Raw genomic sequence first — 15,267 nt, 5'->3', positions numbered from 1 at the left:
TGAAAAAGGAAGATACATCCAAACCATCTAATAATCTATTTCTTATATACTGTGAAGAGTATATCCCAACATTGCAAGATAGAAGGCCTATTTTCAGCTATAAATCTTCTAATATCCTCTTCATTTTTTGTGATAAGCAAAGTGGTCTAAACATGTATGTTTAATCCAACGTAATGACACAATTGCTCAACCTAATACCCTGGCTGAATGTATCCAGAGCTATACCAAACAACGCCACATTTTTTGACCAAATCCTCCCACACTGTTAACAAGTAATCTGACGTACTGTTTCAGGCATGGGCCTTTTGTCATAGCAGGGCAAATTGTGTTTCTATAAGATTTATAGATCAATTTATATTTGATAGAAGACACGGACAAACCCCACACAATAACAAAGGCCATGTGAAAGTCAAACAGTACGAGCCTACAAGGGCCTTGCAGACAAACCATTTGTCATATATGCTATCGAAGTTTCAGTTGTACTTTTTTTTTTGGAAAAACAGTTTCAGTTGTACTGAGTATCACTGTAGAGATGTATGGGGCTAAAGATCTGTCCCGTCCTAGAAATGTTAGATTAGATGTTACTGCCACTGAGCTGGCTGCTGTTTGGATCCAGGATTAAACTTTACTCGTCTAAAAATTAGTCCATGATGATCCAAATAGCGGGACTAAATGTGGGTTAAAAATTAGCCAACCCACCAACTAAACTTTAGTTCATTCAAACCCAGTTAATGAGGGTCAATTTTAGACACGGATGGCAAAAGACAAAAATACCCTCCACTGAAGCGTTACCATTTTCTCTCATGAATCCCTTAAGGATAGAATGGACTCTTAGCAACAAATGGGCTAAAAATTAGCTCCGGCTCCAAGACAGAGCTAACTTTAGTCATGACTCAAGTTTAGTTTTAGTCCATCGCCCTTAATTTGTACAGGCGATCGATGACGTGAACTAATCGAGCCACCATAACCGGTCTTCCACTGATGAGTGATAACCAACGTTCATGCAACCTTGGAATGATCCATCAAAACCATGCAAACTCGTGAAGGTTGCCGTCACCTCCGGGCCCCAGCAGCAGCGCCTCCAGATCGTCAACCTCGTCGCCGTCGAACCGGTCGCCCGGCCCCACGCCGCCACCGACCTCGCCGCGCCACGGGCTCAGGAAACCCAGCTCACCCATGTCGAAGTCGAGGTCGATCGACAGCTCATCCTCCGGGAGAAAATCCAGCTGCTTCTGCTGCACCTCCACGGCCGGCGCCGGCGCCGCCTCGTCGGCTGCTTGCTCCTCACGAACGCCGTCGTCGCCGACCGCGGTCTCCGACGGACAGCCGTGGCTCGCGGGCGCGGCGGGCTGCACCTGCACCACCGGCAGCCTGGCGGTGCACCGCAGCGCCTTGCTCCGGACCGCCACCGGGCTTGCCTCCTGCTCCGGCGCGGCTTGGTTATCTTCTTTGGAGCGGCCGCTGTTCCTGAGCACCTTCTTGCCTAGCGTCGTGTTCCAGTAGTTCTTGATTTCATTGTCTGTTCGCCCCGGTAGCCGCCCGGCGATCAGCGACCACCTGCACCTCCGGCGACCATGAATGAACGGATTAGAAACAGGAACATTTTTTGGTCACTGAATTATATGCACATATCAATCAGATCAAGCACGTTCATCCTGTCATAATCGGATGCACTGACAGCACCGAACAAGTTGCGCTGTGCGTTTCCATTTGCGAATCCAGTGAAAGCCTTTGGATTTTTTCAGTTTCAGGGATACATCAGTTGGGAAGTGGTTGCGTGCGTGTGTGCTCTTTCAAGGGTGGTGAGGGAGTGTGTCATTTTTCGCATGCTTTATTTAGGGAGCTTTTCTATCTGTCGTCATCAACTTTGCTGACCAATGCAAGTAACAAACTCTTTCAGCCCCCCAGAGGATAGAGAGGCACCACACTGACAACAGAATGTGTACTTGTTATTCTAGGGAGAGCCGAATTGGCAAGGGGGTGTTGACAGGTTCGCAAAAAGGTGGACGTAGTGGTTATGATAACCGGAGACGATTAGCCGCTACACTTTTGTGCTCACCAACTTTGTTCGATCAGATCAGTACGACAAGGAAAAGAATTCCAACAAAAAGTTTTAGCATGCTACTACAGTGTGTTTGTGTTCAGGAATATCGATCATAGTTACCCTTCTGTGTGTGGCCGCTATGCTCTAAACCAAAAATTTAATTGTCAAGTTATCGAAATGCAAATGGGGAAATGTGCAAAATCTGGATGAGTGACATCAATTGGAACAGAATCACAGATAAACTGGTGGATGTAAGGGATTTTCTTTTAAAGAAAAAAAATTGCATGGGCGCCTACCTGTTGCCGAGGAGCCTGTGGAGCCTGATGATGAGCTCCTCCTCATCCTCGGAGATGTTGCCTCGCTTGATGCCCGGGCGCAGGTAGTTGAGCCACCGCAGCCGGCAGCTCTTCCCACACCGCTTCAGCCCTGAAACAGCCAGTGAACTCGTGTTAATTGGCATAGCATGCATTTGCACTGCAATTTTCTGTTTTTTTATCATTTTAGTGAATGGTTAAGTGTGATCCTAAGAAGTGATCAATCCACACGGAGACGACATGAAAAAACTGAACTGAAACTGAAACAACTTAATGAGAATTTCAACAGGCAAAAGGATGAGGAGAACGAGTTCAAGGACTGGACCAAATCGCAGCAGTTTGGTAAACCAATTTTCTGTACTAGAGTGATCCATAATAGCTCTAATCGTTTGTTTCCAGAGTGAAGAGAAAGCAAGAGAGAGGAGTGACACTAACCAGCTCTTCTGGGGAGGCTTCCCCATTTGCCCTCTCCATGCTTCTGGATGTAGGAGACGAGGATGCCATCCTCCATTGCTGTCCAAGCTCCTCTGTTCATCCCCTCCTTGGAGCAGGACGGCTTCCTCCCCATCTCTCTCTCTCTCTCTCTCTGAGAACAACTTCTGTGGCCTCCGTAGTAACAGTAGGTAGAATATATAAGACTCCAAAGGACACAAGGCACTTGAAGGTTATATGGGGATTATGCTCTGTAATTGCCACTAAGATCTGAATTAAGCCAAGTGTACAACTGTCCATATTCCATGCACATTATTTTTCCTGGCCACATTGTTTTATGGAACTACCCCTCAAAACGGGTCACTTGTGCTTTTGCTTATGTAGGCACAGCTGATCGGATGCTTGTTATAGCAGCATGCATATTCTGATCGGACGGCACAAAGCTTCCCTTTGCAGGTTTTTGAGAGATCAATGGCAACATCAACAAAAGATCTTATCAACATTCAACACTTGCACTATAGGAATTTGACCCCTTATTTGGGAGTACTAGACATAATTTACAAATTGTCAACGTTTGAACTATATAACTGACCTACCTTGTATTGTATCCATTGGAAAGTAAGAAGGAAGTCGCACAAGAGCTTTAACAACACCTAAAAAGTGGACACTAGCACCAGCAACTTATTTGCGAATGCAACACCCCTAATCTTAGCTAAAATCCTTAAGCCTTCTCTTCAAAACGTCCATGGATTTCTTACGAGCATTCTGCTTCACGTTGCGGTTTGAAAGGCTCCCAAACAGACTATCTGCAGAATCCTTGTACTTGTCACAAACTATTGCCACCTTCTTGTAGTCCAGTGATCCGTAGTTCCTCTGCCTTATAACTGGATTCATGAAATTCTCAGGTTGGCTACTGAGCAGGAGATTGACAAGCTGCCTAATTTCAACCAAACAATCTCTGAAAGTTGTTTCTTTGCCCAAATCTGACAGCCCTGTGCTGTCAAATTTCTCATCTGCAAATGCCTCCAATAGCTTCAAGTCAATATCAAGTCCTAAAACTGCATTGACAGTGAACCTTTTCACACCATCGTTTAGAAGTGTTGTCATGATAGAGTCCGAGATGTGGCTCATTGCACCAGAAACCACCTTGTATAGAGCTTCCAATGGTAGAATCTCCTGGGCTGTTGATACTAGCGTTTCGAGATAGATCAGGACCTCATTCATGTAGTCATTCGCATCATCTGGGGCTTCCTCCGTGATCCAGTTAACATTTTCCAAAAGCACCATGAACTCGTCAACCTTGAAATTGGCCAGGTTTATTAGAGAATTATACACTGCATTCTGTGAGGCTTTTAGCACGGCTCGAGCAGTCAAACCAGAATGAGACCTCTCAGCAACGCGCTTGGGAATGCCGCACAAATGGGCAGAGTGCAAGAGGTACATATCACACGCTTGCTCAAGAACAGATATATTTCCAGCAAGTTGCATCATCTGTGACATGGCGAGCGAGCGAGCATATATCATGTTCAGAAGACTGTCGTTCAATACCTCAATCAACAGCCTGTCTAGGAATACTTTCACCACATCAAAGATGTTCATGAGACCACCATATGACAAGTAACTGACAGAATCCTCGATGAAGGACCGGACGATACGACAGACCTCTGGAACAGAAGAGGAGAATGGTGCCACATATGGAAAATCAGGGATTGCATCGTCGTGTTCCAGATGAAATGCTGTCACATTCATGTTATATTCATATTCCTTCTTTATAACCATCTGCTCATACGAGTCATTAGTGAGGATGTCATCCATCTGCTTTCGACACTCAAGAAGAAGCAATTGGTGGTATCTGTCCCTGCTTTTCTCAAGAACCTCAATCAACTGTGTGACTTGATAACCGTACTTGTTCACAGCTGCACCTAGAAGAGTGACATAGTCTTTAATAAGGAGGAAGTGGCTGGCTGTACGCATACGTGAGAACTGCTCCTCCAATATAGATGTTATCTTGGCAATAGCTGTCTCCCATGTTGTTTCCACTTGGCTCTCAGACAACAATCCATCGGCAGTTCGAAGAACACGTTCTTCAACGATAAAAAATCCAGCTACCTGAGCAAGAAAGGGTTGATGGGACTCCAGGAAGGGCTGCGAAGTGGAAATCTGCATGTCCAAGTTGAGTTGCATAAGCCTGTTCTTGTAGTAATAGTCTCTGAACTTCTCCCCTATACCAAGACATATGTGCATGTGATGCGCCCGGTACACTGGTGTGAGATCAAAATCTAATGCTGATTCTTCTTCTGTATTCTCCAGATTTAAGGAATACAGATGCTCATCTGGTCCAGCATGGCTGTGCCCTTCAGCTTCTCTCTGTCGGGCTCGCATTTCCTCATCTTTCTGGCGCGCTAAGGAAGCCTGGCTTATTGAGACCTGGCCAATCTGCTTGGCCATTCTTCTGATATGAACAAGCCAATCATTGAACTCGCCACAAACTTTCTTCTCAATGTGCAGCTTTATCAACGGTATCTGTCTCGCCACCACCTTTTTAAGAAGCTTCAAAGGAATACTTTGCAAGTAGCCCTTCTGGATCAGGTCTAACGTCTTCAGTGCAGGATGAAACTTAGCTTCCGCAATATAATTGTTGCATGTCATGCACAAGCTGAAGACCTCGACACATATCTTTAGTGTTGTTATGGCCTCCCCTACGTTTTTCTTAACAGAATATAACTCGAGAAGTTCATCAAGCTTAAGCAGTAGGGAAGTAGAAGCCTCTTGCAGGTGAGAATTCTCACCAGAGAGCATGCCCTTTAGCTCCTCAGCGTCGACCAACACACCTCGTAGTTCATCGACAGCAACGATGAAATCCTCATAGTGAAGTCTACATAGCTCTTCGATTTCAACTTCCTTCTTCTTCACAATGCTTCTAAGGTTATTCATGAGAGCTTCAGGTTTCCCAGATTCGAATGAATGACGAATGATGGGACCCAAATCCTCACCATTTGCAATAAATGCAGCAATGCCCAAACCAAGACCTCCATCTCCACTTTCCACTACAGTCCTCTTCTTTGGTGGAGCAGACATTGTTCAACTGTAAAAAAAGAGCAAACAGGTATATAATTTCAGTGCAGATGTAACAACTCAGAATAGGTAGCGTCACAGTTTATAAAACGATTTGCTAAAAAAATAATTCATAAGACAGTTCACACTTCCGTCAAATAAAGAATGCTTGGGACACCCGACAACTACACAAGAGCTTACTTTGTTCCAGTTCTCTCGGTGGACACAACCAGTGGCAACGGCAGATCGGGTTGGCTTGTGAACAATTAAGGGTATATTGGGTATTGACTTAGTTAAAATAGCCCTTTTGTAACACAAACAAAAATAAACTGAACTTTCCATACATTCCCTTTTGTAATCATTTAAATATATTATAGCAGTTATATTATTAACCAACTTACTCTGTATCCTGATATTAAAAGATAATGAATTAAGCAATTGTTCATAGAAAGACATTTATGATAGACGGTGCTGGAAAGGGAATCACTAAAGCAACAGAGTGTGTCAAGCTAAAAAAAAAAACTTCTTCCAGAGAAAGAAGCAGGGCGATATCAATTTGCTAGCCGTCTGCTTAGATGTACCACGGAGTAACTACCTCTAACATGAAAGGCAATTATCAACTCTGACAGACTGAAGAAGGAAGGAATAATCGTACGAACCACAACTAGAAGAGACGCCCAAAAATTATTAGCGTCAGAAACTCAGCATCACGATGGGGGTAGAGAACGAAAATCTTACGGTGCGATAACGCCCGGCCTTCGCCGCAGGATCCCGGAGTCTTCTCTGTTCAGAGCATAGAGCAGCGCTGCAACGAACCACGCATTGCCACCACCACCACGCTGCGATGTTAAAAACAGCAGCACCATCAGAACAGCGGGTGAGCCGACGGCCGCGGGAAATCGGATTGGCTCCAAGAACCGGCCTGATTACCGGAATCGAGGCTACCGCCGGACTCGATCGGCCGCGCCGGCGCCAGGGTCCGCCGAGGAGGAGGCGATGCCGGAAGGAATCGAAGTGGAACGAATCCTTGGGGATGAAAGGAACGGAGAGAGAGAGAGAGAGAGAGAGAGAGAGAGAGAGAGAGAGAGAGAGGGAGGGAGGGAGGGAGGGATGGGCGGTTTTCCATTTGTGAGGCCGAAGAAGGCGTGGATGGATCCACGAGACGCGCGCGCGCCCCGCTTACCAATTCCCCGCTCTCCTTTTTCCTTCCACAATGCCAGACAGAGATCGACGGAGCATGAAGTAGGATGTCCCTACTACAGTACCACATGATCTCCATTTTTAGCACGTCCCTACGTGAAAAAGTGTTAGGATTTAATAATCTCAGATTTGTAAATCGTATATCCATTTTATTTTATGATCTGTTTGTAGTTTGTACCATTCTGATCCTTATATTTGTAACAACAACATAAGATTCATATATGGTATATTTTTGCCATAAATTTTTGGAAGAGATAAAAATTACCTACGTTCGAATTAAAAAAATCCTAGACCAAGCCAATTAAAATACTCAAGTGGTTTGTCAAAGTTACCGACAACTAAAAATATAAAACATCTACTATTCAACTTAATTGTCCTGCCCCCTTTAAACGCATTTCACCGCTATTGAAGCAACTCATACTCACATGCATGCAGCAGTCCTAGGTGATCTTTTTTTAAAAAAATAAAGTTCATAAGCAGTTACTCCCTTAAAATCTCCCTAATTCCAATTTTATAAGTCGTTTTGACATGTTAAGATTCAAAAATTTTGCTATACACCTGTACATACTGTATATCTAGGTGCATAGCAAAAACTATATGTTGGGGACAGATCTCACACGCAGTGACAATGGCTAAATAGTGACTAAGAGCCTAAATGTAAGCTAACTGCTCAGGAGAAATATGACCGAAACAAGAGCATGACACACAATATTTACATTCATCACTGAATAAATTTCGGTAGTTTCAATATTCCACAATATGCTACATAATGTAGTATGCATCTTTCTTTCGGTCAAGCTTCAGCAACGACTCTCCAAGATGCTCGGTGTACCTCCAATAGCTCTGATAGTTCTCAGGCTCGGGGGCTAAGCGCTACTCGGAATATCTCCAATGGCTCAGCTAGATTCCAAGCTTGGGGGCTAAGCGTCACATAACTACTCAACGTGGCTTCTACGGCTCACCTGGCGCATAAGCTCGGGGGCTGGATGCCGCAATACAACTCGGATGATGACTTGTGTGAAGACTAAAGACTCTCGGATTGATTATTTAATCATTCCAAACCTTGGGGGCTGATAAGCTACATCCAACAGTTGATTTTTTTTTTCAAGATGAAAGAAAAAGATTCAAGATTTTATTGACCCTCAACCTAATTCTTTGATTCAACCTAAAGCTCAGGGGCTACTCCATATGGAGCGAGACTTCCGCCACCCTTCATATCATATTCCAAAGATGAAGATTACAAAATCAAGACGATCAAGAGCTTGAGCACACTATAATCTCATGGCAGCTTTGAAAAGCTTTAAAAATTCAGCCAAACAAAGTACTTGAGAAGCACTAAAACTACTTGGCGAGAATCTAAAAAATACTCGAAGACTGCTGCATTCGACTATGAAGCGCTCGGGGGCTTGTTGGGGATAGATCCTCAGTACCCGCAAGGAAGGAAGAAGATGGGCTCCTACTAGGATGTCTCTGTACTCCTACTATGACTTATACCATGTAATCCTACTAGAACTCCTACCTTGTAACCGACTAGTAATCCCACCCCCTAGAGTATATAAAGGAGGGTAGGGGTTCCTAGATCGGCAAGCGAAGATCTCATAGAACCACAACAGAGGACCAAATTCTCAACACCAAACTACACCCAAGCGCAGGGTGTAATATACAACACTCCAAACAGGACATAGGGTATTATGCTACTCTGGCGGCCCGAACTTGTATAAATCTGTATCTTGTGTCCTCGCTTTTACCTTCGAATTCTAGGTCCGACAATTCCCGCCCAATCAATCTACTACCTCGGGATACCTCTCGGTCGGTTGCCGGGTATAAAACACCGACACTCGCTTTTACCTTCGAGTTCCATGTCCGACGATTCCCCACCAACCAATCTACTACCTCGGGATACCTCTCGGTTTACTGGGTATAAAACACCGACACTATAGCTTTAAAAGTTTTAAATTGCCTTCATTTACAATATCCCCCTCCATATCTAATTAAAGTAGGGTGCTTGCATGCAACTAAATTGAACGGCATGTCAGCGTGCAGATGGGGATAGATCGTAGAGGTATTTTTGACCATTCACAGCTCAAAAACATCCCTGCAAACTCAAAAGATGGCTATACCATAGGAAAATTTTGAACGATGAACGATGAAACTAGTTATATTCTGGTGTGGAGAGTATAATACAATAAAAGTATTTTTACTCCAAATTACTATTCATTTTAGCTTTTCTAAATACATAACTTTTGATATGCAATATAATATGTCTAGATACATAGCAAAAATTTTATATTTAGAAAAATCAAAACGAATAGTAGTAATTTGGGATAGAGGGAGTAATAGTTGTCATTGAAAATGTTGTTCAGACATAATCAGATGAGATCTTGTTTTGAAGTACTCATCACACGAAGCACACTGGTACTATCGGTCTTAAATTTAGATGCTCGATTTTAACAAACTACGCCCGATTTGCATACAACGACACACTGGTACCATCTGGTTTGTCCTTCCGAATCTTGGGAGAGACAACGAACAAAGCACACTAGCTAGACTGGGCCTCCAAGTTTCCGGCCCATTCAGCTGGCACCGCCCACAATATCTGGTTGCAGTTCAGTGCTTCAACGTTTACCACTGTCGTGGATTGACGAAACTGGATATGTGCAACAGCGCGCGCAAAGTGAGTATGACAAGTTGGGAACAAGGTAAAAGCTTGCAATCGACGTGATATCGTAGAGAGTTTAGGAGCATTTTGCATGTTTGATGTTTCCATCTTTTTTTTTTGTGACGGTTGGCATTTACTCCCTTCGTTCCAAATTACTATTCAGTTTTTCTAGATACAGCTTTTCTAGGTAGATATAAATTATATCTAGATGTATAGTAAAAATTATGTACATATCAAAATGAATAGTAATTTCGGATGGAGAAAGTAATATTGAGTGTCAAGGAGGTTGTTTGTCGTAGAAACATCATAGAAGAAGAGATCACGGCACCATCTTTTGCCCTGCTTCCCCAAAACGAAAAGAAGAAGCGAGGCAGAGCAAAAAATGAAAAGCTTAATTGAGATTCTTGCGGGGCCGTCTGTCCTTGAGCTAACGGCGGATCGGATCGGATGGCAATCATGGCTTGGAGCTTGAGAGTCAATAATCCTATCATCCACTGGATCGCGCGCCGCCACTTTAATTCCTCCAGAAAAGGGCCCTCTCATTCTCCTCAGCACAGCATCTCCTCCTCCATCTCTCCTCTATCTGACCTTCAACGCTGTACTTATGTTAACCCGGCCAGTAGGGCCTGCCTGGGCTGAAGCATGCCTATATATACAAATAAAAATTAAGGTCTAACAGCGACATTGTTTATAGCAAACCAACCGATGGAATTGGATGCGAGCAAGCAACACCAGGTGAAAGGGAAAACTGACAAATCATCCTGACTACCAAAACTTAATTTTTTTTCCGTTTTCTATATACTGTTAACTACTATGATATCCTTGCTTTGAACTTCCAATATGTATTAATCGACGGTCAGATTTTGGTCAATGGATTAGCTCTATCCCTAACATGCCTTGGTCAAGTTCAAGGCCCCAATTTTTTTTAAAAAAAAATCCAGTTGATGCATTCCCTTTTCCCCACTGGTAACTGCACATCACTTTCATGTTCACAAACTCCATAAACCAACGAATGACAAGTGGTTCGCTTTGGGATCAATCCAAGATGCATTTGTTTAGTGAAACAACTTTTTTTGCGACGAATCTATGGGAAACACTTCATGCACCAGATATAAAGTACCACAGATTTTGTGAGCAGGAAAAATATTAGAACACGCAGAAAGTCATTGTTGATGAGCAAAATTGGCTGGACAGATCGGTTACTAAATTGATCAGACCGGTCTGACTAAAGTCTCCAAAATATAAATTGGACTTTACCATTGGGTTGATCTCATCGAGTAGATCAAAATGCATATGTAGAACGTTCGATTTGAGTTCGGAAGAGAGAGTTATGATCTCGGAAAGGTCTGCACCCAGGAAAACCGGTTTGGTCTGTATAGTCCAAGTTAGGAGTTGTATTTTGACACAAAATTTGTTAGGGTTTCGACTCCTAACGAGAAAAGACCTCCCCTCCCTATAAATATAAAGGGCTATGGCTGATTGAGGGCATCCAATCGATCAAAAACATTATCAATCTACTATTTTGCCTTTTTATCTTTTCTCTTTGCCCTAGCTTTTCCAATCCCCATTTGCTATTCTTCCTTCGTCTCTACGACGTCTAAGGATGTTCTAGGTGGCCTACCGATCCTAGATAAACCCAAGGTGCGCCTGCCCTGACGGGGTCCCTCCCGAGCGAGCGTTCGTTGATTTCTACGCCGGGCTCACCGGCGAAACCGATCTGACCAGCCTACCATATCGGTTTGACTGCCCCGCGCAGAGGAGCTGCAAGGAGCCCCTCCGCGCGCCGCACGTTCGCGTTCGTGTGTTGGCTCGATTTTAGCGCCAGTCATCCTTCTCCTTTACAAATTGAGCGGACATTATAGGGGAAAAATATAGACATTGGGGTCACATGAATATCCACAAACATAAACATAATCCTTTCTATCTATCAAATAAATTGGCTAGACGATCGATTTTGCATTCCCTCGAGAAGCAATTGGAGACTTTCCCGGCATCGTTGAAATTCCGTTAGCAACAACCAGTGACTTGTTTCACGGATAAACATTTTTTAAACCCAATTTTTTTTCACGGATAAATATATTATTTCTTGTGATTGGTACTATGTTAGCTGATCATATTACTATTTTATCCGCAATGTCATCGCGTTTAGATTTTCTTTGGATAGTCAACAACTAGACGAAATCACCCATTCTAACAGCAAATATTCCTTAAAAGAAAAGGAATGCCAATCATGACAGTTTGATCTCGAGACCTGATGCATTATTGAGCTAGTTACTGCATATTTGCCTGTGAGTTGAGCATTTGTGATAAACAAATGATAAGAACATCAAAAGGTAAAATAAGACCTGTAGCTAAGTAAGTGGAGCTCGCAGCTACTGCAGGATAGTGTAATAGAAGAAATTAAACCACTGTCATGTTCCTATCAGGACATCGCATCACGGGATGATGCTGGATCTGGGCTCTATTGGCACCAAGTTGATATAAACAATAATGTAAGTATATTTTGGAAAGGCTCCTTACAAACGTCAAATATATATAAAATTCTTGTGCACTTTACATTTCAAAATTAAGATATCTTGTTGCGGAGTGGAGACTGCTCCAGTACAGTTAACATATACTGTACTACCGTCTACAATGCTTAGGATAGGTGTACAATGGGATCTCACTGCAATCATAAGATCAATCCTCCTCTTTCCTTTAAGGAAAACAAACCTATACGCTACTCCAATTAAAGTCTTGAACATAACACAATCGTGGTTATCCAGTACTCCAATAAAAGATATCACAATAGGGCCCTACTGGTAAGAGATAATATTTAGAAATGATCATTTTCCCGCAAACCCAGCATATTCTTGGAGAAGGATTGATGTTTAAAGGCACAAGTTCACTTGTTTTTACAGCTGTGGTCGGTCAGATTTAATTCCATTTTCCGTGTGCTCTGCAATTTTCAGAATTAATTCTCTTAAAACCATACTACTTATTTCATGAAAACACTGGTAGGAGGATGATTTGCAAATGCACTAGACATATTGGCAGTTAAAACTGCTTCTCCCAAAGAATGTTTTCAGATATCCATATCCATGCCATGCACGCCATGTTTCAGAGAGAAAGGCGACGCGATCTTTTGAAGGCAGGTGGGGGACTTGAGGAGGAGGGACAGGGACACGCACCGGAAACAGGAAGATGACCTCGTGCAGCCATCGGTATCTTGCAGTGGGCGGAGCACAAGAGCGGTCAAAAAAGGCTTGGCATGCTCCCTTCCTTTTGGTCACGAGATACCGGTCAAGTGCAGCATGATTGGAACCGGGGAGGCCTGCCAGATAAAGATCTCTTTTTTCCCGGTGATCGTAACTTTCTGCTGTGGTAATGCGATTGGCTGAGCATGCTTTCTAGGCTTCTTAGTATTTCCTTGAAATCATGGAAGCTCCTCTCTACTCATAGATTCTATGGATGGATTTCTTGAAGCAAAGATGCCATCTTCCTCCCGAGGTCAAAAATAAGTTTGTTCAGTTAATGAAACTTTCATGACAATTTTCAGTGACAAAAGTGCTGAATACAAGAAGTAAAGCTCTGGTAGCCAAATACTCCAGTATTGCCTGCCCTGCCCGAAGGATCTTGCACTCCACTTTGATCTTCCTATGGCTCGTTTGTTTCCAAGTGGGTGCCAGAAGAAAGATCCCGGTTTGCCTCAGGGATTTCGGCAGTTTCAAAGGACTCGATGCTTGTGCATAGAATCCAGACCGTTCTTTTTTTTACAGGGCCGTACTTTTCACAGGCGAATCTTATGGAAAACCCCACGTCGACTTTAGCAGGGACCAGGGAGGCGCCTGCTACGACAAACATGCCCTCGCCATAAAAGGAGCGACGAAAAAGCGCTTTGCATTTTCCCTGCCCCTCTGACTGCGAAAAAATTTTCACGGCAGATCCAAATTCCAAAGAGCTGCTGCAATCATCATCCAGTGCCGGATTTTTGCAGAAAGAGAGCGCTGGAAAGAGGCAAAATGGTGGCGTAGCAGTACCAGGGGAAGGCATTCGCAGATTCAGGCGAGCGAGCCTGACGAGAGAAAGGCAAGCAGGGCAGCGTGGAAAACAAGGAGGGAAAAGGCAATTCGTCCCAGGCAAAAGCAGCTTGCTCAATCATGGAAAGCGCCAGCAGATTCTATGCATGAGCTCGCAAAAGATCGTTGCTTTATCTGGCAGAGCGTAAAGCAGAGATGAAATCAAGGAGAATTTTTCAAACTCTGCTTCGAACATCACAGAGTTCTCTTGGATTTGGGGGCCCATGATGGCATGGCATCCTCCTCCTCTGGCCCTGAATTCGGTTATCTATCCATAACAAAAAGAAACTTTGTTTTCTTCCGGCGTTTTTTTTTGAAACATGCCAAGATAATAAAGGCCCGGTTTGGGAGGTTTGGGAGGAGGTCGCTAAAATTTAGCCATGGACTAAATTTTAGCCCCCTCAAATAGAGTGCTAAACTTTAGCCTTTTTAGGTATTTGGATGAAGAGCTAAAATTTAGCACCTGTTGCACAAAATGACTACTCTATCCCTCCACCGATGCCCCTCCCCCTCCATTCCTTCATGCAAGCCTCCTCTCCTCTTCTTTTCCGCATCGCGGTCCTTCTCGCGTCGTCTCGCCATGTCGGAAGCCTGGTGAGGTGGCCGTGGACCTCCCGCCCTGCACGAAGCTCTCGACAATGGAGTGGTCGACAAGCACGGGGAGGGTGCCGATAACGCGCTTGACGATGTCGTTGGCGCTGGAGGACCGTGACTCGTCCTGGCAAAAGTGCGTGGTGACGCCGCCGTTGAGGCCCTTGGCGCAGCGTTTTGACCTCCTCGACGGGCCACTGGAGCAGGTTGCTGCCATTCTTGCTCCACGGGAAGGCGTTGCTGCCGCCCTCGCCCGACGACGACGACACGTCGGACCTCTTTTCCGACACGCCGGCCTCGGGGCCCCTACTGCTGCTCACCGTCCTCGCTGCCGGCACCGGCACGGGCCGCGAGGTGTGATGCGGATGACGCCGACCAGCACCGCGATGGCGGCGAGCAGCAGCGTGGTGAACAGGACCACCGCCGCGGCGTATAGCGGCGAGTAGGAGTAGGGGAGCGGCGTCGTGGAGGAAGCACTATCCCGGGTCTCCATTGTCGTCTACCTAACTCGACCTCTAGATGGGTTAATGGAAGAAGAAGGAGGTAGAATTAATGGTGGCCGGACGGCCTTGTCGCCGATCTCGGGCCGCGGGGCGGTGGCGAGGCGGGGTCAGGCGGAGGCGGGCACGGTGGCAGGGCCGGTGGAGGCGAGGCGCCGTGGTGCCCCTCGCGGGAAGAGAGAGAGTGAGGGGAGGAGGCGATAGGACCGGCGGGCGAGGCAGAGGCAGCGGCGAGGTGCCGGGCGTAGCCAGCGAGGCTGGGCGGAGGTGGCGGGTGGAGAAGGATGGCGGCGGGGTCCGGCGGGGAGGAGAGAGAAGAGCGCGGGGGAGGAGAGAGGGGAAGGGGGCAACGGGGAATTGGTCTTGGGGGACCAATTTTAGTCAGTTTTAGCTACCCCCAAGTGACTAAAGGATT

At 45.1% G+C, this 15,267-nt stretch overlaps 2 protein-coding genes across 3 annotated transcripts; both read right to left on the bottom strand.

Annotated features, from left to right (window-relative positions):
* Nucleotides 1–1,022: 1,022 nt before the first annotated feature.
* On the bottom strand, nt 1,023–3,001 carry LOC101770173 (myb-related protein 308). Its single transcript, XM_004986852.2, has 3 exons — nt 2,794–3,001; nt 2,341–2,470; nt 1,023–1,557 (listed from the first exon to the last, which is right to left on the bottom strand). Exons 1-3 carry the CDS (start codon nt 2,924–2,926, stop codon nt 1,023–1,025), a joined length of 798 nt encoding a protein of 265 aa, XP_004986909.1. The 5' UTR covers nt 2,927–3,001.
* A 269-nt stretch (nt 3,002–3,270) lies between these two features.
* On the bottom strand, nt 3,271–6,912 carry LOC101771866 (exocyst complex component SEC15A). 2 transcript variants are annotated; one of them, XM_022822987.1, is made up of 3 exons: nt 6,775–6,912; nt 6,583–6,683; nt 3,271–5,875 (listed from the first exon to the last, which is right to left on the bottom strand). In XM_022822987.1, the coding sequence occupies exon 3, from the start codon at nt 5,866–5,868 to the stop codon at nt 3,499–3,501; it is 2,370 nt and encodes a 789-aa protein (XP_022678722.1). In that variant the 5' UTR covers nt 5,869–5,875; nt 6,583–6,683; nt 6,775–6,912; the 3' UTR covers nt 3,271–3,498. The 2 variants fall into 2 exon arrangements, with proteins under 2 accessions (XP_022678722.1, XP_004984056.1); XM_004983999.2 differs by lacking the exon at nt 6,775–6,912 and having other exon boundaries at nt 6,583–6,701.
* Between the last annotated feature and the right edge of the window lie 8,355 nt (nt 6,913–15,267).

This window comes from Setaria italica, chromosome IX (assembly GCF_000263155.2).
Source record: "Setaria italica strain Yugu1 chromosome IX, Setaria_italica_v2.0, whole genome shotgun sequence".
In the NCBI taxonomy this organism is placed as follows: domain Eukaryota; kingdom Viridiplantae; phylum Streptophyta; class Magnoliopsida; order Poales; family Poaceae; genus Setaria; species Setaria italica.
The sequence above is the reverse complement of the archived record's forward strand: the minus strand, read 5'-3'. Positions and strand labels throughout refer to the sequence as shown.